General features: G+C 44.3%; 1 protein-coding gene across 4 annotated transcripts in view; it reads left to right on the top strand.

Annotated features, from left to right (window-relative positions):
* znf385d (zinc finger protein 385D) overlaps positions 1-23549 on the top strand; it is a 64088-nt gene that overhangs the window by 17739 nt on the left and 22800 nt on the right. For all 4 annotated transcript variants that reach the window (XM_030073244.1, XM_030073242.1, XM_030073246.1 and 1 more), the window contains one exon: positions 14831-14938. In XM_030073244.1, the coding sequence (XP_029929104.1) occupies positions 14831-14938 (108 nt within the window). The remainder of the gene's footprint in view (positions 1-14830; positions 14939-23549) is intronic.

Raw genomic sequence — 23549 nt, 5'->3', positions numbered from 1 at the left:
CTCCCTGGATAGTCGCCAGCAGACCGCTCTCTCCAGTGGAATGCAGAGATAATAGCGGGGAGCTCAAGACGATTTTTTATGGCGGTGCTTAGTGCCAGCTTCCCAGGCGAGGGGAGCGCTGATAGCCCTGCATCTCCTTGTTTGAGTAACCTGTTGGCACTCTGCTACACGGGCAAACATCTTGCAAAGCCGCTCTCTCTGTGCTTAAATACTGTGAAATGTAAAACGCTGTGTGATAATTGATGCATTTATGGGCCTTTCTGAACGGGAGGTGGGTGATATAATTCATATCTGGTCCCCCCCCGCCACCTCCCCTCCTGTGTTTAGATGCCACCGCACGCAGCAGAGACTTGGATTCGAGGGAGACGTGAAAGACTGGAGCAGTCTGTTGCTTATTTGATGGTGTTACCATGTGTGCGAGGTTTTGTGAGGCAAAAACAAAAGTATGTCAGCTTTAACTGTCCATCTGGCCACGTTAAAGAGGGAATACCTCTCAATTTGGGAATTCTCGACTGCGCGGCAGATGAAAACACAAGTTTGAGTTTTAGCTCATCGGTTTCTGGGTTTGGGGGAGAGCCGCTCCTGTTCGCGTGCGCCGATCGGACTTAAGGAGACAATAACAGCAGATTGGAGTTTTAATTACACGAGCGCTTGCATGAGGCGGAGCTGCCCTGGAGACCGAGATAAAGTGCTCCACTGAGTTAAACCTGAGTGGGCGGAGCCAAAAGAGCCGCGGTTTAAGGAGGGCAAGTTGGCGAACAGGCAAACTTAAACCAGGAGGACGAAGGAAGTGGTCAAAAATTAAATAAAATAAAAAAAACAGCAGTGGTGCTCATTTCATAATCATAGCAGTCGCGTTTCAGATGCAGATGTATAGATTTCACATTTTCATTTCTTATTTTAGCCTAAGTTTTAAAGGATAATGGATGTATGTTGTCTTAAGGCATGAACTGATGAAGGATTTGACTGATGTATCCTAATGTTAATCCTGGATTTTCCATCTAGCCGTCCATTTTAATCTGAGGGTAGAAGGTAATGTGGAGACTATAGTAAAGTCATTTCCATATTAGCCTTTAAATGTCAGGTTTTATTGAAGCTCTGGCTGGTTGTGGTCGGGTTCGGACGAGAATCTCTCCTCAGGTTCAAAACGTCAGGCCCGGTTTGAGCTCTGGCACACTGGACTTCAGAGTATTAGCTACTGCATATCCTCGACTTTTATACTTGGCCTCCGTGTAATGTTACTTAACTGGAAAAAAAAAACGAAGGGTCTCTGAGGATTTAACCCAACTGATGAGATTATTTCTGCCTCCAGAGCAGCTTAGCCTCCACAACATTGTTTATATCACCAAAACTCCACTTGCACAATGCTAGCTTATGAAAATTGGCAAATTCGGCGCAGTTGGCCTTTAGCACGTTCAGCTGCTCTCTGAGTTTCTTCTCATGCGTTGTCTCTCATGACCCCGAGTGCTCAAAGTGTTCACCCATCCGGACCTCAGTACATCTTTTCCGGTGTGTGTGTGTGTGTGTGTGTGTGCGTGCATGATGGTTGGGTCTGCGGTGTACCATGTTTCACCGCTAAAGCAGAACCAGCTGGGTTGTGAGCTCTCGCAGTTCGCACCTGCAACACCATTGTTCCCGTAATGAAAAGCACACCAGTCCCTGAGGGAGAGTCGAGCTGTGTCTTTTTTTTTTTTGCACGGAGACGAGGCTGACCGGGGGATTTACGAGAGTGACAGACTCCCAGGACTAAATCATCGTTTAGATGACTTGGCCCGGGGCTCGCACAGCCGCGTGCCTGTGGTACGAGGTCTTTGGACACACCCAGCGCCTGGCCCTCTCGGTCCCCCCGGCTGCACTGATACTTCCCCTCCACGGGCCTTGTAAAGCTTTATGATATGTATTTTTCTCATGAGCTGTGTTTAAGTTTTCCTCCACGTGAGCTTATAAATGTGTCCCCTGCGTGCCCGGAGAACTCAGAAAACAAGCCATAAATCATTCAGGCTGCGAAACTCCCGTTTGAGAGCAGTGATAGCCTTAAAATTAATAATAAAAAAAAAAAAAAAAAACTGGCTTGTGAACAGAAAGGCACTGGTTTGAACGCCTGCGAAGGATAGGGAAGTAATCTGCTTGGAAAACGTGAATGAGAAAGCCTCTCCTGCATGAAGTGCCATTGTTGTGACAGAAATCCCACGTGAAGCCCCCATTGTGCACACGACCCAAGTTATAATAATAAAAAAAATAGTGCTAATAGTAAAGTTTATTCCTTCGTGTTTAACAGGACAAATCTGCTTACTTACTTACTGTACTTAGGTGTGTGTAAGTATGCACAACAGCATGAGTGTTAAGCAAGGTGCACTTATATAAAGGGGCTTGCTCAGCAAACCTTCCCCTGCATAAGTAAACCTAAACTTTGCAAGATCATTGAATGCAGGATTAGTAAGTTAAAGCGGTGCCGGGCCTGCGAGGGAAGTTTCAGGGGATACGCCGCAATGCATTGTTAAAGAGTTAAAGCTTGGATGTTTGCAGATGGCTCATGCATTTTTCTATCAGAGGGCATTGATTTTGGGAATCCAATAGATGGTCATGCTCCTTGGGCTCCGCTCTCATTACCGCCGTTATCAGCTTTGTTTGATATTCAGGGTGGAATGTTATGAGAAGATAAATCGTTTAATCTCATTTTTTATTGAATCTGTCATGAGTGAGACACTCCCTTCTGTCCTGTGGGTGTTTCTGGAGTGGTTTGATAGAATGATTGATTAAAAATTGCCGTTTGAGGGAATTTAGAAAAAAAAAAAAAAAATACAATCGAGCGCGATCCGCTTGAGCGTCTCTGCACCAAAGGAGGGCGATTTGTATGCAAAAACATTTTTCGATGTGGTGATGTTGCGCTGTGCTGAGGCCTGGTGTACTGTTTGTGTGTGTTTTTTTCAAAGTGCGCTTCATGCATACAATATGTACCTTAAGAAATACCATAGAAACCTTTTAAATAAGCCGCAATAATAAAAACAAAAGAACCGCTTAGACTCTGCTGACAAACACATGGAGTCTTTATGGTTCTCATAGCCTCTGAGTCATCAATAAATTCTCATTTATGTTAGTTGAGTCTAACTGGTCCTCATTTTTGCAGTTCAGTTTACTGTAGTTTTAACATCTATATTTTATATAATAGTTGTTTTTCAAATTAAAAGTTTATCTTAAATCAAATTGTTATTTTTCTCTCTCTTTTTTTTTTTTTTTTTTTTTTTTTTTTTTTTAAATTGACTTTTTGGTGCTACTTGCTCGTTGCACTGCACTCCCCAGCGATCACCCGCCGATCAAACGGTGCGGGCTGGATGTCCTTCTCCTTGGATTTTCCGTTGATTGTGTTTGAGTTTCTGTAGGTGGCGCTATTTTCTCTCACTGTTCAGCGTGCATGGTGCCTATCGCTGCTCATGCTGACCGTCTGTTTCTTTTTCTACCATTTATTATAAAAACCGCTGCTGCCAGAAATACATCACCTCTACCAGACACTGAGTGTTTAGAGGAGCAGCCATAAAAGCTTTAATGACTCGGGAAAAGATTAAATGACTATTTGCTGGAGATGATAATGATTAATTGAGAACTTGTTAATCGTTGATAAGTCAGGTTCGGCTCCTCTGCCCGCCGTCCGGACCAACCGTCACCCCGCTAGCTGGTCACTCAACCTATGCTGACGTCTTTCTTTCACTCACTTTCACAACAAGGCCAGATCAAGACTTCACTCCAGGAAACACTACCGCTTTCGTCCACAGGGGTCGCTAAAATCAACACAAAATGAAAGTTCCTTGTAGTTGCTTTAATCGATGGTTGATTCACTATATAAGTGGAGGCTATTTTCTGTATTTTCCACGTATTTTTCATTCGTACAGAACATAGATTGATTATAGGCTACATTGCAGCCTTCCTTTCATTACTAAACCCTTTTAGCACAAGAGCCTTCATATCAATAAATTGTTTTCATGCGTCTTAAATGTCCATCTGTACCTCAAATGCTGAAATAAAGCTTCGATAAAGAACAATAAACACGTTTGTTCTTTATAATCATGAGCACAATCGTGTACATTTTTTAGCAATTTAGTTGATTGACTGGTTGTTAGTAACAGATTAATGTTATTTCCAGCCATGTGCATGCTTAGTTTGTTACATCAAGTGTTTGTCGGCAGCAAAACCGACATTTGCTGATGTAAAAATGACATGGATTACTACATAAATAGCATGTGTTGATAGCACCAGGTCCAATATCAGAGTCGGAGCAGCGGTGTGACTGAGGTGATGGGCGAGCCTGGTGCAGAAGTGGGGGGGAGGGGGGTTCGCTGTTACATTTTGGACATTTTTATCTTTCATCTCAGCGGGGCCGGGGACAGAGTATGAGGCTGCCACGCGCCTCGGGGGAACACAGAGACCTCTCCCAGTTCAATATTTCATCCTGACGGGGCCCGGTGCTGCGAGTGGGGTCAGCGGTGAAGAGCAATGGGAAAATACTGAGGGGGACATTCATACCTGAGGAAAAGTACTGTCTGCAGCAGAGAGAGTGAGAGAGAGAGAGAGAGGCACGGAGAGAGAGTGAGCTGAGAGTGGGAGGGAGGGCTGGAGGAGGACAGATATTAACGACAAACAGAGAGGGGGATTGAAATCAAAAGGTACAGCGATGGAAAAATGTAAAAAGCACTGTACTGTCTGCGAGAGGGATGCAGACAGAGCTGAGAGAACAAGGGTGTCTACAGAGGAATAAAGGAAGAATAAGACAGATAGCAATGTGCGACCTTGCTCACGGCCTCCAATGCGATGTACTCAGCGGCGTTTAGCACTTTGCATCCATTTAGCCCATGAAGTACCTCTGTTTTCATCTCCCAGTGTCTCTCATGTCTCAGATTCTCCTCACTAAGTGGCCTGGATCTCCAGCGTTGCCTTTGTTTGGCCTGCTGCGGATTGTTAGTGTTATTGCTTCACATAGGGCTGAGGGTCTAAACAGAGCCACTGCCATTTTGCAATAAAAGTAAGATGCACATACTTAGGCTAATCTGGTTTGGGTATTGCAGACAAGAGATCTGCCTCGATCTGAAATGCCTCCACCCTGAAGGAAGGGAGATAAACAAGCGTAATCAGTGAGTGGAAACAGACTTTTCCGAAAAGGGGCTTTGAGAGGGAAGCTTAAAGTTTGAGGAAGATCAAACAGATCTTTAATAACCCGGTTAAAACCATTAGAATATGAAATGGGTTGAAGACTGAATATAGAGATTTTATGAATTTTATTCAAAGCACAGCCAGTGTGAATTTTCCTATTCACTGGAGCGCTCAACAATGAAATATCTTTCTCTTCCTCTCTGCCTCCTTATCTTTCTGTCTCTCTCATTTTCCCTCTGTGTGTGTGTGTGTGTGTGTGTGTTTGTGTTTGTGTGTATGTCTCTCTGAGTCATTATACCCATTATACCGCACATAATTGCACGTTTTTCGAATATAATTTCCAAGTAAATACGGCGTCAAGTGTTCGGTATAACTGCAAATATTACATTCCGGCATTAGCACAAAAACGTTGGACTTTTATTTATGAAACGCCACAGCTGGGCTGAGCGTCATTTTCTCTTCCTGACAAATGCAGCGGCTTCATATTTCGATGGCTGCTCCCCTCCTCTCGCCGCTCAACTTCCTCCCGTGTAATAGGGCCGTGCATTTTTTTTTTTTTTTTTTTGCGAACACCTGGAGGCCTGTTGTTCCTCATTATAAGCCAATGAAACCCCCCCCCCTCGGATTTGAGTTGCTAATTTCTGAAAAAATGTCTTTCCCGTGTGGTTACAATCTATGGTGGCGACGTCGGCTGATGATAACTAACTGACTGGGTCAGGCGGCGGAGGTAATTGGAGACACATAGGGGGGAGGATTACATTTGACAGGTCATTCATCCCACTTTAGTTAATAGTAAGCGAGGCTGGCGGCCGTGAATAGAGCATTCAGACCTCACTGCTGGAGCCCTCCATTGACCAGTCATTCTAACTCTCCATACACGGTACATGTAGATAAATAGGTAGATATATAATTTTTAATACCCTCTCACCTCTGCAGACTACATTCCTCAATACCTAAGGACCTTGCAAAGAGGACACCGCGTGCCTCTGAGTCATACGTCATATTTAAACTAGTCTGCACTGGATAATAGATTATGTAGCAGTCTGTTGGACAGGTATGTATTATCCGGTGGCTGGGCACGCTGTGTTTCATTATCAATGTGAACAGGATAACATGGCCCCCTTGTAGCGGGCGACGTTGCAAAAAAGCCTTTACACTCCGAAATGCACCAGCCTTTATGGTCTCGTCTTGCATTTCCAACAAGCTGAGGCTTGCTTTGCAAAAAAAAAAAACGTATGGTCCAAAAAGTGAGCCTTGAAAGCCAGATACATCTCAGCGGTAAGCCAAGTTATTCATTGTCTCACTGGCGTTGATCAACAACCCTATCAACCCCTGCAGATTTAATATGGTCATTTTGTGCAATGGGGTAGTAAAAATCTGACTTATTGCTCCTTTAAAGTAACTTTAATTCACGCTCGGAAAAATGTGCCAACCACTGAGTTCAACTCAAATGTCAAATAACGGGTTATTCTACACTTTGGCACCAATTTACCAAAGCCTTTTAATGACTGCGAAAACTCTTAGTGTGTGCAAAGCCAGTAACACAACCCCTGATTGGTCAAGAAGATTGCCTTGTACCGTTGTCAAGTCGTAATGCTGACTTCAAACGCTGAAAACGTTTTAGTTTCCACTAATGTTTTTGATAAATCCGGGCCTTTGTCACTTATTTTAAATCCGTCTTGATTGCGTGACACTAACGGTCTGTGTTTCCAATGAGCCCGTATCACATAAAGTCGGCGTACGAAGCCTAGTAAATCCAAAATAGATAGCACTTGATGTGTTTTTGTCTCTTTATCAGTCCTCTGCTGTAAAAGTCAGCCGGTCTCAGACGCCATCTCAGCTCATCACTGTCTTGTCCTGTCACATTATCCGCCAGCGCCGAGCGGGAAAGCATCGGCGGCCGCCGCCGTGCTGAACTTTAAGATGGACAGGCCTTCTGTGGGCTGTCAGATAGTATCCGGCAAATGGCCTGGTTATTCTCCCCCGCTGTCGACACGGCCCAGCGTCCCCCTGACAGAAGCACATCAGTACGAATCAAAGACAGGCAGACGAATGAAAGTAGACACCACAGACAGAAAGAAGGGTGGAAAAAACAACAACCTATATTTTATTATATTGCTTTGCTTTTACTAGACTACTTATTCTACCTCTCTACATTTTCTTAGAAGAGACAAACATTGATTTATGTGCCACTGAGCGGCTTTTACAAAGCACCACGTAAAGGCATAAAAACGAGAACAGTACAAATGTAAAAGACGGGCACCAAACGGAAAACACAACATGAATATGTAATATGTGAAATGAAATGACAAAACATACTTTAAACATGAGGTTTAAAGTGGGTAAATCAAACACAAGACAACAAAACTGCTTTAAAATTGCATTGTGCAACTGTTTCTGACATCAAAACAATAATAAACAGGGATGTTCGGAGGTATACAAAACCCTTTCAGAAACAGGGGTGAACATCACTCCTGCTTTTTTCTTCAGACTGGAAGTGTTCGCCGTCTGCTTCTTCAGCGCCTGTGGCGGCTTTACGGATGTTACGAACCTCAGCCTCGGGCGAGATGCTGCTTCACTGCAGACAGCCCATCAAGATGAGTGAGGAGCTCTGGGACCAGAACTTGACCAACTGAGAAAAAGTTGCATATTAGAGCGAGTTAAAAGATGATGCTGAATTTGATAGCCTCAGGAAAGCATGTATACTGCTGTGTGTGTGTGTTTGTGTGTGTAGCTTGTACGTGTGCAGCTGCACGTGTGCCCAAGCAACATTTCAGTCCCTCGCAGGCGTGATCCATGTGGAGTATGTGGCGCAGTGGGTGGCTGATGGGAGCAGAGCTGAGGGAATAACACATCGCTGGCAGTGCAGCTGCACACGGCAGACGAGGCCTAAACACATCATGTTTCAGCGCTGGGAGGGAATGAAATGGTAAATGACAGGCGGGATTTCTTATGAAGACATGGAAAGACGCACGGGAGGTGGTGGAATTACCGGACTGAATTGTGGGTAATTTAGAGACTGCGCCAAGAATCACAGTGGAATAAATTCAGACAGAGTATTTTCAATCCCCGTTTTTATCCCTTTACATCCATTGATTAATTAAATTTCCACCGGTATGTGAGAATTTCTTTTGATTGTTTTGCTGGGTTGTGACATTTAGTGCAGCCTCATCACTACATACTACATTTCACGGCATCTGCACCGGACTCAGGGTGAAATAACATGTTTCTTGCCCAGTGCGTGTTTCTGCTAAGAGGTCATCGTTTCTCTCGCAGCCCAGATGTTTTTAACTGACGTTGGCTCTGCGGAGCTCAGGCCCTGCTTTCCCAGCAGGCTGCAGTGTGTCTGGTTCTCTGCTGTAGTGTTTCCCCTGCCAGGGATCTGCGCCAACCTCATGTGTCATCCTCTTCTCTTCCCCCCCCCCCAAAAAAAAAACTTGGGTGAGATTTATAATGGAAGACTATTGCGTAACGTTTTCTTTTGCTCCAATTCAGCAACAAAGTACAGCAGGGCAAAGAGGGAGAGAGAGAGAGAGACAGAGTCCCCGCTCAGGTAGTGTGGCCTAAATGATGTCATTGTTAGAGTTGGATCTTTCTGCCGGGCTGCACATCTCAGTGAGGATCACCGAAGGCATTTCAGCACAAGAAGTGGCCATTACCAGGTTCCAGCTCTCTGACATTGCCTACGCACTCAGAGGAATGTGTTTCATAACTCGGAGATTGTGCATAACGATCAGCGCAACAAAAGAAAGGATGTAGGTGAAGGCAGAGCAAATCGCAGGACGGTTATATCCTGAGACTGACAAATGGGGCTGATATCAGGGTCTATTTTTTTTAAATATCAGCCCGTCAGAATCGTCCAGCTGTGTTATAACGGAGGTTCCCCCGTGAGCACAGCTACATTAAAAACCACAAAACCTGCAATGCTGTTTTGTTTTCTTTGTGCACTGTTAATTTAGTTTCACAGCAACATTTTTCTTATTCTGGTTAATGTTAATGATGTATCCTAAAGGCCCTGTTTGCATCTGGCATTAAAAAGTCTGGAGGACACCCGGAGGAGGTCTGGGCCACATTCTTTTAGCATCGTGGACGAGAATAGCCGCCTTTCCACTGTCACACCAACACTGCAAGCTCAGGCTATCCTCGAGCCTGGCGGTGTTAATGGCCCGCGTCCTCCAACCTGAGAGCAAAAATCGTATAAAAGCCGTATAACCCGCCCATGCACGCTCACTCCCCAGCTGATTCTGCCTCCGGCGACACGGCCATGCGGTCTCTCCGTTGATTGCCAGACGACGGCCGAGGACACCGTCCATCAGGTCGTTCCTTTAGTCGCCACTTTGCGAGTTGCAATTGAAATGCCTTGTAGTGACGCCTCGGTTTTTTCAATTTTTTTGCTGACCTGTACCGTTGTACGTTTGATCTCTCTAAGATCTCTAAGTAGCGCATAACATCCTCATTTCGGCAAACATTGTCGATTTGACGTTGGACATAATCCTCTGCCTAGATGCTGCGCTGAGCCGTTTGACCAGCACTGCCAGTTGTTGCCCACGGTTATTCGGTGAGCCATTCGCACCTGGAAACTGATCTCGGCGTCACCCCACCTCGGCGCAAATAAAGACCAGAAGTGACAATGACTACGTTTACATGCACACCATATTCCGGTTCGGGTCAATATTCCGGTTAAGAAGTCTTCTTCTTCTTCTTCTTCTTCTTCTTCTTCTGTTGCTATTTCTGTGTTTTCTCCCATTGATACACTCCATGATATTTAAGTCTTTGATCAGCTGAAGGCAGACTGGCAGTCGTTTTCCCCGCTTGCAGTAACCATAGCAACAAAGACGCCCCAGAATTCCTTGTGAATCGAGCATGCGCAGTCGTGACTGAATATTCCGGTTCGGGGCATTTTCCGACTAAGGCGTTTACATGCCTCCATATTCCGGTTGGAACAGGCATAGGGTTAGGGTTAGGGTTATGGTGTGCATGTAAACATACTCAATGGCAACGCAGCTGGCCTCGGCAGGCAGGACTGCGGCCACGTTTGATGGAGAGTGGAAAGGTGGCTATTATATCCTGGGCCACTCTGAAGGACCGCCTACTCAAAAGAGGACACACTGACTCATTTGTGCTGCGGTGTCGTCATATTAGACTGTGATAAAATGCACCAAATTCCCTGTCTGATTTCCATTTGGGTCCAAGAGTCAGTACAACAGATGATTCATATCCCAACTGGGTGATTTATCATGAGATAAATCACCCAGAAAACGAAAAAGGTAGAGGGAAATGGTTACAGTTGGTCTTTCCAAAAGGAAATGATGTTGGTGCTTATTTGCATATCGTTCAGGGGAAAGGACAGACGGTAACAAGTGGTCACTTGAGAGGCATGTGGAGAGGCGTTGCGATGCCAGGTGTGAATGGCCGTACTTAGAGCTGTCCACTTGTGATCGGATCACCCAAGCTGCGCGGTAATCCCAGGTGTGAACAGGGCAATAGTTTCCCTGCCATTCACTCGGTGGGATAAGTCTCTGCCTTAAAGAGCGGCTTTAGTTGAGGTTTCTGCGCAGAGTTTTGTGCCTCGTGATGGTTTCAGCGCTGTTTCCAGGGCTTTCCGCCTCTGACATGAATGTCAATCTGATGGAAACGCTGAGTATCGAATGTTTTTGGTGTGAAAAGATTCCTCAGCTATCAGTGCAAAAACAACAGTCTGCCTTCAGACACATGTTTCTGTCTGACCTCACTTGATACGCCAATAAATTTCAATTCAATCCAAGTTCTCAAAAAAAGTTTTTATGAGTTGTTGTGCTTTTGTAATGTTTTTATATCCCCAAGTCAAGAAAACTCATAATTCATGTTAATATATGTGAACCTACTTAGAAATATAAATTCAAGATTGGTTTTTAAACGCAGCTCTGGTTTAAAACCGCTTGGAGCAAGTTACAGCGCACGCTACTTTCTTTCCAGTTTGCTCTGATTTATGATTGTGCATTTCTCGACTAATACTTTAAAAAAAAAAAAAAAAATCACCTCACCTCAGTCACCTTGTGCCTGTCCTGATTTGATCCCAGTTAGCTCACACGTCGGTGTAAAAATATGCAGTCTTCCAGCTGACTATCATCTGGGGCTCTGTGTCAAAAATGTTTAGACATTTCCTGAGGAGAATTAAGTGCTCCCATTTTTTATTTTTTGGTGGGTCACTACATTGAATTACTGTGCTGTTCCTCAAAAACTGCAGGTCAGTGGGTCAAGGTCACCAAATAGCTGCAAGTGATGTTGAGGCTGGACTTCAGAAACACACTGGAGTCAAGTTCAGTGATGCATCACTGAGTAACATAAAAAAGTGACAGAGTCAATCCAGCAGATCATAAAAATATCTCAAAACACTCACTAAGGAGGTTTTTTGTCGATGGTGTGTATTGCCTATAAACATGAGCAAAACGGTGAGTGATTTATGCAAGATTCATTTCCTGTTGTATCAGCTCAATTGCTTCATTTCTTTTTTTTTCTTTTTGGTGCAAGAACACTTCGATATAACTCCGGTTTTATTCCAAATCCCAGTGTGTTCATCTGGGCGCATATCATTGCCAGGATCTGGTCTGTGAAAATGTGACGACGTCGCGAAACAAAGCGCTCAGATTGGTAATCCTCGAGAGCTTTGTTCTTTTTATATTGTCTCCATCTTTGGTGCTAATCGCTGTGGTGTTTGTGCGAGGCGCTTCCCGGAGATCAGCTGTCGGTACCAGCAGTGTGGGCACGACTGTGACATGGATTTTCTGCTGTCGACTTTTGCTTTTCTCGAGGCGTCGCTTTTTTTCCTGTCTCTGTTCAGCCACGATGGCTATCGCCGCTAATGCCCAGTTCTTTTGCTGTTTATTCAAAAACAAACTGCTATTGCCGTTGCCAGATGTGTAAAACGCACCACTTCCTGTGTGCCAGGGGATTTTTCTATTTTATTTTATTATTTTTTTTCATGGGAAAGACATGAACTGGCCTATATGTCGAATCGCAATTATCCCTTTTCCATTGGAGCTGGGGCTGCAGCAGGTGCCAAAGTGTGAGCCGCTCTGAGCGTTTCCACAGCAAAAAACGCTGGTGCTTGGCTGCGGAAATTGGCTGTAGCTCCGATTTTGTCAGACCCATAAAGCTGCTGCTGTGAAACCAAGGAACCAGTGACTTAAGGGGCCAGAAGTTAGGATAATGTTGTAATGTTTACACTAATTGAACTGCCGGGTATTAGCATTAGTAGTATTATTCCTTTTAAATCAATCAGCAGCTTAAAAAAAAAACCAAGGGTCGCTTATTACAAGGAAAAATGATTGAAGAAACAACACCGACTCTTTCTTGGCAATAGAAAATAGGAGACCATGTAATATGCACTGGATTGTGGGTAGTGGTGGCTGTGATTTATGTCACGCTCTATTTGTTTACATTAATTTAGCTCACAGGAGCTACGAGAGCATAGCAACACGGCGACAACAAACGATAAAAGCAAAGGCGAAATAAGCCGCACAAATGGAGCGGGTGAACAGCGAGTACAGGATTCTTCAGGCAGAGAGGAAGCAAAGGGCCGGGAACATTCCTGAGGAAATAAAGGAAATTAACGGGCTAGATCAGGGACTGGTGCAAAAAGTGGACAGGTGATCTGGACGTGCCACCACGAGTAACATTTCCTGACGTCTTTTCATACCTTGTTTGTGGCATGAGCACATACACTTTGGAGCAGTTTAGGAATTATAAATCTCCATATGACGATGAAAACTGACCCGGTGGTTCCACGTCGGGTGTGTGGGACCGTCTGACTCTCCTACTGCAAGTGAGGACCTGAGACGCTGATACAAAAAGAGGCTTTTAGGGCTTTTTGTCCCTTGTTGTCGGTTGCTTTTTGTTCAGCAAACCTACAGCGACGTATCTTAGCAAGAGTTATATTTGCCTTATTTATTGCATTTTTATTACTTCAACCTGAACTTGAACAACTGACCTGTGACTCTGCAGACTTAAGGAGAAGACAGGACCTGAACTGAAACACTGACACATTGGTTTGGGGCTTTTTGCACAATAAGAGTCTAATGTCATGTCATACAAAAAAGGAGATTCAGAAGACTTTATTGTACATTCTTTATCATGTTACTGACACATGAATAAGATTGTGAATGTAGTCTAAATCTAGCAACGCCTCCTTGTCAGCTCAGCTTTTTGTTTTCAGGCTGGAAAGCTGAAAAATCACAGACTCGGTGATCATTTGTCATGTTGGACACGACCACAGTTATGGTAGTGAGATATTGCCAGTTCACCCTGTTCTTAAATCTGATGATGCTAACTAATGCTGCACGACAAAAACACCTACTGTCTACTCTGTTATTATTATTAATGCTGTGTGTCGCTCACTTCTGCCTCTGCTACTTACGACACGATCCTGTTCTCCATATGGTGCAATTCAGCGTCCCAGGACACCAAAATATAACAAAGTTCAGAACGTAAGTTGAGGGTGGAAATTAGAGGTGAGCAAGAGAAAGTTGGTGCTATTTGAAATTTGGACCAAAGAATAAAAAAGTTGAAAATGTTAAAAAAAAAAAAAAAAAGAAAGAATATGACAAGAAAGAACACAAAAGCAGTTCATGACATCATCGTTTGTTTGTCCATCATATGAAACTGCGCTGAGGTGAGGACCCTTTAGACATCACTGGCCTGACTCACTGATAAATTATGTGCATATTTCACTTTTTTTCCAGCAGAGTCTAAATGGTCTTTCCATCAATCAACACTCGATTTTGAACCGTTGCACCTTTAAACAACTGGAGCTGAGCGGCAGCACAGTGGAGAGGGGATGTATTGATTATATCAATTAATGAAAGAGAGACACAGAACAGAATTTCATATGAGAACATCATGGATCGGTACTTCTTCGTTCATTTCGTATAAAAAGCCGCCGCTTTTATTCAATTATGAATATCTCCTTTCTTTCTAGCTTTATCTGAAACCCCGAAAATAAAGAAAATGGTTCCCAGCCAGCCAAACAACCTCTGCAGGAGGAGACAGAGCAGCACCTCTGTGTCTCGGCTGTGCGGTCCCTCCTGCAGCACAGTTGTCAGGGTGGATTAAACCGTCCACACAATGCCTGCACCTTTCCACCTCTGCCGTCCCAGCGCTGCCTACTGAGCCTCTCCCTGAGCTTGGGCAGATGTGCTCGTTCATCCCGAGCTCTGGCACCAAACAGATGGAGGTGCACGCTTACCCAAAAACACACAAGGAGCGTGCAGCACTGCAGTAAAACTACCGCTCCCAGACAGTCCTAAAGAAGAATATGGGTATCATCACTCTTGAGTATAGGGTGTTTTATTCATATTCTTGCGTTCCGGGCGACTCATCAGCGCCTAGAATCTGGAATTAAGCGTGCACACACTGAGGGGGGCTTGATTATAGCCATTACTGTGAAATATGCTCACTTTGAAGGCTGACAGCATTTCCCTGGAGTGAGGCAACAAGGAGCTAATTCCCTATATATCTGCGTTAGCGTCTGAGCCAGAGAGGACCTGTTGTAGTTGAAGATAGATGCCCGGCTTCCTAGAAAGCTCCGGGCAAAGTGTCTTCTCCGTACAGCGCAGTGAGGGACGAAGGAGTGAGGCTGATTTACAGGTCAGCTTCAGCGCTATGTCTTAATTAGCCTCTACCCCTGTCTCTCTGTCTCTCTCTCTTTCAGATGGACCCGGTGCAGAAAGCTGTTCTACATCACACACTCGGACTCCCTCCCTCCGCCAAGAGGAAGCACGTCTCCTGCAGCGTTTGCCAGCTGAGATTTAACTCGCAGGTGAGCAAGTTTTTCTTGTGAGGAGGATTCAAAGTTCAAAACGCTCCCGTGCACCAAGGGGGGAAAACGGCTCACCAGCCCCCGTTCGGCACTCACAGATTCAGTGTTTTGCTGCTGCCGTGTTAGCCATGTTGACTTTCCCGTATTTGCTTTCCTCCCTCAGTGAGTCTGTTATTTGCAGGAATAAACTGCATATAAATGCGGCATGGCAACCTGAGGAATGGTGCGGGAAAGGGAGCATGCCTGGATCTGCCTGCAGACGTATAAAATTACAAATGAGTAGATGTCTCATACCTCATACTCATGCTTCATTGCTGTTACCCACTTCAGTATGGAAATTAGAATAAAGAGTAAATGGGTTGAATTCAACAACAACAAGCATCGTTTTGTAAAGACATTTATGATTACTATGCAAAATAACACAATACAACAGTAAGAATGTATGAATGAACACACTAATGAAATGTTTGAAAAATACATGATTCATGAGAATTAGACCAACACATTAAAATGTATGGGAATATACATTTTTTTACTTTTTATATTTTTTTTGTTTTTCTCCTGGAGAGGCAGTGGAGTCGTTCCTGCTGATTTTCACAGAGATGGCTCTGTAGCTGAGACGGGACAGAGAAAGGTTGAGTCACTGGAGGATTTGATTCCAGTGAAGAGCAGACATCCAGTTAGCTGCCTGCCTGAAGGCCAGGTGTCGGCTCGTGAGTCAGCAAAAAGCGGATAAGTGGTTGATATTTTTCTACTGTGGTGACAAAAGCGTAGACACACTTTTTTTTCTCATAGAGCTTTATCAACTGGATCTAGACAGATTCTTTCACAGTAGATGGTGCATTAGTGTGTGGGTTTTATCAACTGTATGGGACTGGACTGCGGAGACATCTGGTCAAGACGGGACACAGTGGCATAATTTACCAAGTAAAAACCTGTTTACCATGTCAATGGGACAACGGCCACTTGGTAGAAACCCATTGGCAAAACAAAAGAAGTGAACTTGGGGTCTTTTAACAAAAGGCCCATTTCCACTTAAGAAGTTCCTGGTAGTATTTAGGGGGCAGGAGCTACTACAGGAACGTCCTCTCGCTCGGCCCTCCCAACTGCTGTTAGAGAAGAAGGAGCAGAAGTACAAGGCAGAAGTAAGAAGAAGAAAGCAGAAAAAGAAAGACAATTAGCGACATGGAAGGAGCCGAGGTGGTTGCTGGGTTGCTGGCGTGTCTCTTCGTTCACATGGCGGTGGAAGCCATGAACGAGCGGAGAAGACGTCTCGAAGAGGAATTCGACAGGGCCGAAATGGCCAGAGAGGAAACGAGACAACGAATAATCAGAAGAATCGCTTTGTTGGACGTTTTCTTAACGGAGGATGGACTTGGGCTTCGCAGACTCAGACGAAGGGTAAGCTACTTTTAATAACACAAACTACTACAGTGCTCTGCTTTACTCTATTGCACTGTACTGTATTCTACTGTACTCTATTTTACTAGTCTGATGTACTCTACTATTCTAATACTCCACTTTATTATTCTATTAGTCTGTTGTACAGTAGTGTACTCTACTCCACTGTTTTTCTACTCTACTGCACTCTACAGTACAATACTGTAGAATAGACCCTAACCCTGTACTCTACTGTTCTTCTACTCTATATGCTACTGTTCTTCTATACTGTGCTCTACTTTACATTTCTTCTGCTACTCTACTATTCTTCTACTGTACTCTATGGTCGTGTATTTTGTTAATGTGAAAACAGTTTTCTAATATATCACTTTGTGCTGCAGCATTTAAGGCTTCATATTGTGTTCATTTCACTTTGGTTACAAATACAGTGTCTTGATAAAAATGAGAGTTAACGTTAATGCAATTTATCGTGTTACAGATTCTTCTACAACGTGCACGGCGTGCTGCTCCTATAGTTTGGACCCACAAGAGAAGTGAGGAATGAACACGCCCCCAAGCCTCTTTCTGAAAATTGGTCAGCAGATTCGATTGGTAGCCAGGCCTCAGGTGTCCCCGCACCCTGCAGCTCTACCTGTGCTTAATCTGGAGGTGGTAGCACCCAGCAGCACAAAGACATTCTCCTTGCTCCTCGTCTGCCTGTGTGGATGAACAATGGCGGTGAACAAGGCGATCAGATGCCTGCTTTTCACCTTCAACCTTTTATTCTTCATTGCTGGGATCATCATTCTTGGTTTATCGACACATATCCAGAGCAACAGAGCAGACTACCAGATCACTGATGAGCTTCTCCCAGCCATAACCCTCTTGATTTTTGTTGGCGCGGTCACTCTGGTTTTCGGCTTCCTGGGCTGCTGTGGAGCCATTAAAGAGAGCCGCTGCCTGCTGGCCCTCTTCTTCACGGATTTACTTTGCATGTTCCTCATGCTGCTGGCGGTGGGAGGCTTGGGAGTCGTGGCGAGAAGTCCAGCTGCGCGGGAACAGGTGAAGGTGAACATTGAGAAGATGATCCCGCTGAGCGCACAACCGAAGGACGTGCAGGAGTCGTTCCAAGAGGTGGAACGGACCTTGAAGTGCTGTGGGTTTTTTGACGGACATCTGGACTGGGGCAACAGCTCCACGGTGGTGCCCAACTCGTGCAACTGCACCGACACCTCCAGGAACTGCACCTTCCTGGACGGACGTGAGATTTACTGATCACTGTGCATGCCGCATGTCATGACGTATTTGGACAGAGTGTCAGACGTTTTAATCGGGACAGCGTTTTCTTTTTCCATCTTCATGATACTGGGCATGGGCTTCTCCTCGATCCTGATTTGTCAGATTAGTGTGGGCAAGAACAGCATCATTTGAAATGTTCCTCAGCGAGCCTGAGGCCCAAAGGAACTGAATGTACAATCCCGCTGAAGGACAGATCGACAAATCAGACTTTATCACACCGACTTGAAAACAACACTCGTCTGCACCTCTGTTTAAATTTCCAGACTGATTTCCACCAGCCTGTCTTTGAATGTTACATAATCATGTTACTTTTCAGTAACAATTACATGTTTTTGGAGAATGACTTCATGTGACCTTCACTGTTTCAAGTTCATGATTAAATGTGCCACGTTGACTTTTCCATACTTGCGTCTGTTCTTTGAGGGAATACAACTTAACGCCTGGATCAGTCCGCACAAGTATAAAATTACAAATAAGTAGAAGCCTCATACAAAATCCGTCATCAGTATTACCCTTATGACAGAGTAACCTTGGTAATGGAAATGTAAACTGGTGCTTCTGCACCACTTGAGCTACACTCGTAGGATAAAGCAAGGATAAGAATAAATAAGATTAAAGAATAAATGGTGGCATTCAGCATAAACAAACCAACAATTACGAGAGAAAAAACATATTGTACAAATATAAATGAATTTCTGGCATTTATGTAACATCCAAAATAGCACAGTACAAAGTACTGAGACAGAATGAATGAATAAATTAATGAAATCATTGAAAAGGTAACAGGTAAGATTAATGAGCATAGATCAACACATGAGAATGTATGATTTTTTTTTTTTTTTTTGGTGTGGCAGTAGAGTCATTTTTTTAAATTTTCACAGAGATTGCTCTGGAGCAGGAAAGTGGGACAGAAAAAGGTTGAGTCACAGGAGGTTTTGATTCCAGTAAAGAGCAGACACACAGTTAGCTGCCTGCATGCAGTCCAGGTGTCCGGTCGAGTGTGAGTCAGCAAAAAGCGGATAAAAATACACACTGTTGGTTGTTATCTTTCTATTACGGCGACAAAAGCTCACAGGCCAGGTTTTTATTCAACATGTGGATCCTGACTGATTCTCTCACAGCAGATTGTGCAAATGCAGGCGCCAATATGTGGGCTTTAGCAAATTTATGGGTTAGGTCTGTGATCCAGCATGGATTTGGCTCCAGAGGAAAGAGCCTTAACCCTCACACCATCTCTAGGTGGCCACTGTCCACAGATAGGAAGAAATGATGGCTATTTCTCCTCTCTGCTAGCTGCACCCCGCTGTGGCTGCAGAGAGGTCTGGTTGAGGCCGGTTTGGACACAGTGACTTAATTTACAAAGTAATCACCAGCTTACCATGTCAACAGGACACAAAACCACACCCGCTCATTAGAAACCCCCTGGCAAAACAAAAGAAGTGATTGTAGGATCTTTCAGTCAAGTAATAAGGTGCTTAATGTTATTGTAATGTGACCATTAACACAATGACTTTATTTACAAGGTAAAAAAAAAAAAGCTTGCCAGTGACACAAAGCAGCCACCCATCAGTAGAAACCCACTGGAAAAACAGAGGATTTAGGATCTTTGTCCACATCCACAGATATGTTTTGGCCTTAAGATGCATAACCTGCACTACGTCTGGGTCTGGCGTCTAAACCAGAGTGCAGATCGGGCTGAGATATTTTTCTCTTTAACTAGGTTACATTTACCGCCTGACAGAGCCTATGTGTTGTCTTCAGTGTCATCATGTAAACTCCAACACTATACAGGAACTCACCCAGAGCAGACAGCAGGCCCATCATTTTTATTTATTTTCCACTAGAGTATAATTTCTTAATTTTGGTCTGCCCGGTCCAAACCGCCAGGTGCCGATGGGCTTGGGTCAGGTATCCACACTCTTTTTTGAATTTACAGCCGACAGTGTATTAGTATGAAAACTCTGGGGTTGTTTAGTCCTGTGGATGAATGAATATGGAGATGTTAAATACAGTGACATAGACAAAGCGTCGACGAAGCACGACAAGCCGAAACATTGTAGCCAGACCGTACATCCGTTTTGTGATTTCATCCTCTCCCATCGCCATGGCTTTCTCCGGCGATGGATAACAATCTCGTCTCCTTGACTGCCACATGCCCTGGGCTCCAGCATGCGATCTTTAGAAACAATGCAATTCCCCCATCTTTGGTTTTTTAAGCATTAGGTGTGTTGCTGTTGCTTAGGTCATGTTCCCCATCACCCATGAGGAAATAAATGGTTTACATCTCCTGCATTTCTCCATTAGCCTGGCCTTTAGCTTAGTGCCATCTCTGCACCCCCTGTGTCTGACAATCTGCTCCCCGTTTAAACCAACACATGCATGCTTAGTGTACGTGAACGGTCATGTGATATGCATTTTCAGGCGTTAGTATGCATGTTGCTAAAATGCTTGTGAAGATGCAGATCATTTTAGCTTTAAAATGCCATTGTACAACCAAACAGTATCGGCGTGCATATGGCCTTTGTGAACATCATCATGCCTGCAGCGTGAGGAGGGTTCACTCTGTGTACACGCCTGCGTATTGGTATTCAGGCTATTCACTTGTTTGCCATTCTTTACATTCATCCTCACCGAGGCTGACGGTATTGTGATTATGATCAGACTTCTGTCCTCTTTTCTGTGATTACTGTACTGTGTTTCAACAATATGCACAATGCCTGCAAAATAGATTATAGAAACAAGATTGTATTAAATGCGATATGCAGTCTCGGTTTTGTACACTGCAAGGCATTACCGCATTCATTACTTCATACGCTCTACAATATATTCTAATGAAATGCATCACATTAAAACCACCTTTCTAAATCTAACTGATGGGCCGGCAGATGGGGTTCGATCTCCCTGTATCTAATCTCCATACTATTTTGAAAATAATAACAAAACACACGATCATTGCAATTGGTGGATGTTGTTAAATCAACAGCAGCACTAAATGGCAGTGTCATGGAGCTTTCATTAAGGAAGTTATCAATCCATTTCGAACGCTGAATGTGTCAGTGATTACTCAAAATGAGGTTATTATGTCTCCGGCGTTGAAGTCTATCTCAGGATATTCGTTGTCCGTCAGCTATTAATTTTAACTCTCCATTAGAGAGATGGAGCTTCTGTTTACCTGTCAATCATCATCTCTGCACCATGAAGAGATTGGGGATGTGTAAAATGCCCCCTGGATGTGTTTTTCTTTCTTTTCTTTTTTTTTTTTTTCATCCAAGCCCAAGCTATAACTGAAGTGTGTCTTAATTTGCACCGGTGACAGCTTATCATAATGTCAGACTGGCAATGCGGAGTCCAAATGGGAGTGAGGGAGGATGCTGAGCGGGAGGCAGGAAGTGCCTGTTGTTGCTGTTGTTGTTGCGCCGCTTCACTCCGCTCCGGAGCACAAAGCATCATCTCTGCTGGGAAACTAGTTAATGGTCTGAGCTTAAAAGGAGAAGAGCTTTTTTGTTTTAAAAGATTATAAGATGCGTTTGAGCAGTTGTCAAGTTCATGGACGAGATTCAAGCCTGTAATTTGTTAAGTACAGGGTCTGCTGAGACGTGCTGGCCCACTCTCACAAGAAGGCTTATTTTATGACTTGTGTATGTTTACATCTGGTGCACTTACCACACTTCTTTATCTTCTGACCTTGACTTATGTTATGGTAACCCTCTATTTTACTTGTTTACTTTCCAGGAGCTAAAAGCTGCTAATTTCAAGGAATGTCCCTGTCAATTTTCTTAAAAGAGTCACAAGGAAAGGCACAAATTATATGCGATTGGAGTACACTTTGTTATATTAAACCGGACTCGCCTGAGCCCTGAGCGTTTCAAGTTCCCATTCTTTTCCTTCTGTGCCTTTTCAACTTGACAGGAACAGTTACATCAGAGGACTGTTACACCACTTTTACACCAAACATGGGGGTTTTACATGGTGTTGTTTTTTGGGTGGCACCATTTACATCAGACATCATAATTATTATTATTACAACTCAAGGTTAAGGTGTGCATGTTGGTCTTTCAATGTGACACAGTGAACCAATTGGAAGTCAGAATCCAATTCAAATTATATCAAAGAAGTCTTCAATGGCAGAGAGTGCTGCTGCTGGGTGCCATTTTTTAAACCTGCAGAGCTACTTTCAACCTCGCAGGTCAGTTGCCCGCGAGCTCTGATTTCAACAAAGACCGGACACGCCCCCAACCCTTTTTTAAAACTTGGTTCGACTGGTAGCCAGTGGAGGAAAGGCCTCAGGTGTCCCCGCCCCCTGCAGCTCTACCTGTGCTTAATCTGGAGGTGGTAGCACCCAACAGCACAAAGACATTCTCCTTGCTCCTCGTCTGCCAGTGAGGATGAACAATGGCAGTGAACAAGGCGATCAAATACCTGCTTTTCACCTTCAACCTTTTATTCTTCATTGCTGGGATCATCATTCTTGGTTTATCTGCACACATCCAGAGCAACAGAGCAGACTACCAGATCACTGATGAGATTCTCCCAGCCATAACCCTCTTGATTTTTGTTGGCGCGGTCACTCTGGTTTTCGGCTTCCTGGGCTGCTGTGGAGCCATTAAAGAGAGCCGCTGCCTGCTGGCCCTCTTCTTCACGGGTTTACTTTGCATGTTCCTCGTGCTGCTGGCGGTGGGAGGCTTGGGAGTCCTATCAAGAACTGCAGCTGCACAGGAGCTGGTGAAGGTGAGTATGCAGAAGCTGATCCCGCTGAGCGAACAACCAAAGGACGTGCAGGAGTCGTTCCAGGAGGTGGAGCGGACCGGGAAGTGCTGTGGGTTTTTTGACGGACATCTGGACTGGGGCAACAGCTCCACGGTGGTGCCCAACTCGTGCAACTGCACCGACACCTCCAGGAACTGCACCCTCCTGGACGGACGTGAAATATACGCCACACCGTGTATATCGCATGTCATGACGTGGTTGGACAGAGTGTCGGACTCGGTCATGGGGACTGCATTTGCTTTTGCCATCCTGATGCTACTGGGCATGGGTTTCTCCTCCAGCATGATTTGTCAGATTAATGCAGGCAAGAACAGCGTCATTTGAAATGTTCCTTGTCGAGCCTGAGGCCCAAAGGAACTGAATGCACAATGCTGCTGAAGGACAGATCAACAAATCAGACTTTATCACACCGACTTCACACCTACTCTCCACCAGCCAGTGTTTGGATGTTTTGTAATCTTTTGGAACATTACCTTTCTGTTCCAAGTAGATGTTTTTTGAGGATGAAATTCTGTAACCTTTATCGTTTCAAGTCCATGAATAAATTCTTACGCTACAGTTAATGGTCATTTACTCGGTAACTCAGCAACATGCATGTCCTGAACCTGGAAAAACACAGGGACATTTGGTGAGAATCAGTTAACTCAGCACTCAGTGTTTCTGCATTACGTCAAACATTTGTTCTTAAACTACCAAATCACTACTTCATGTTTAAACATTTGCTTGGTTGTAAACCAAGCCCTGCAGCCCCACTTTGTCCATGTAAGCAAGAGTGATTAGATTTGATGTGTTTTTTTCTTTATTATGTACATACTGTACATAATAAGAACATGTCCTTCTTGCTGCGGGGAGGAGAATATTCGCAGGAACATTTATTTCCATTGAAGCAGGCGACAGTACGACCATGTGTGCATCACAAAGAGGAGGAAGATGAGGCAGGGCTGCATTGCATTCCCTCCCATGACACCTGATCTTGATCCTCCCTTCCCCCTCAGACACCGTGACTCCCACTTCCATTCACTATTATGGGTCAAAACAATGGCCAGTAGTTCTTTGTTGGGGGGTTTCAGCTGCACTTAACACATGATACTGTGAGAGTGTGGGAGTGTGTGCATGTGAGTGTGAGGAGTGATGTAATCGTAAATAAAGAGAAGGGTAAACCCCA

This window comes from Myripristis murdjan, chromosome 16 (assembly GCF_902150065.1).
Source record: "Myripristis murdjan chromosome 16, fMyrMur1.1, whole genome shotgun sequence".
In the NCBI taxonomy this organism is placed as follows: Eukaryota; Metazoa; Chordata; class Actinopteri; order Holocentriformes; family Holocentridae; genus Myripristis; species Myripristis murdjan.
The sequence above is the reverse complement of the archived record's forward strand: the minus strand, read 5'-3'. Positions and strand labels throughout refer to the sequence as shown.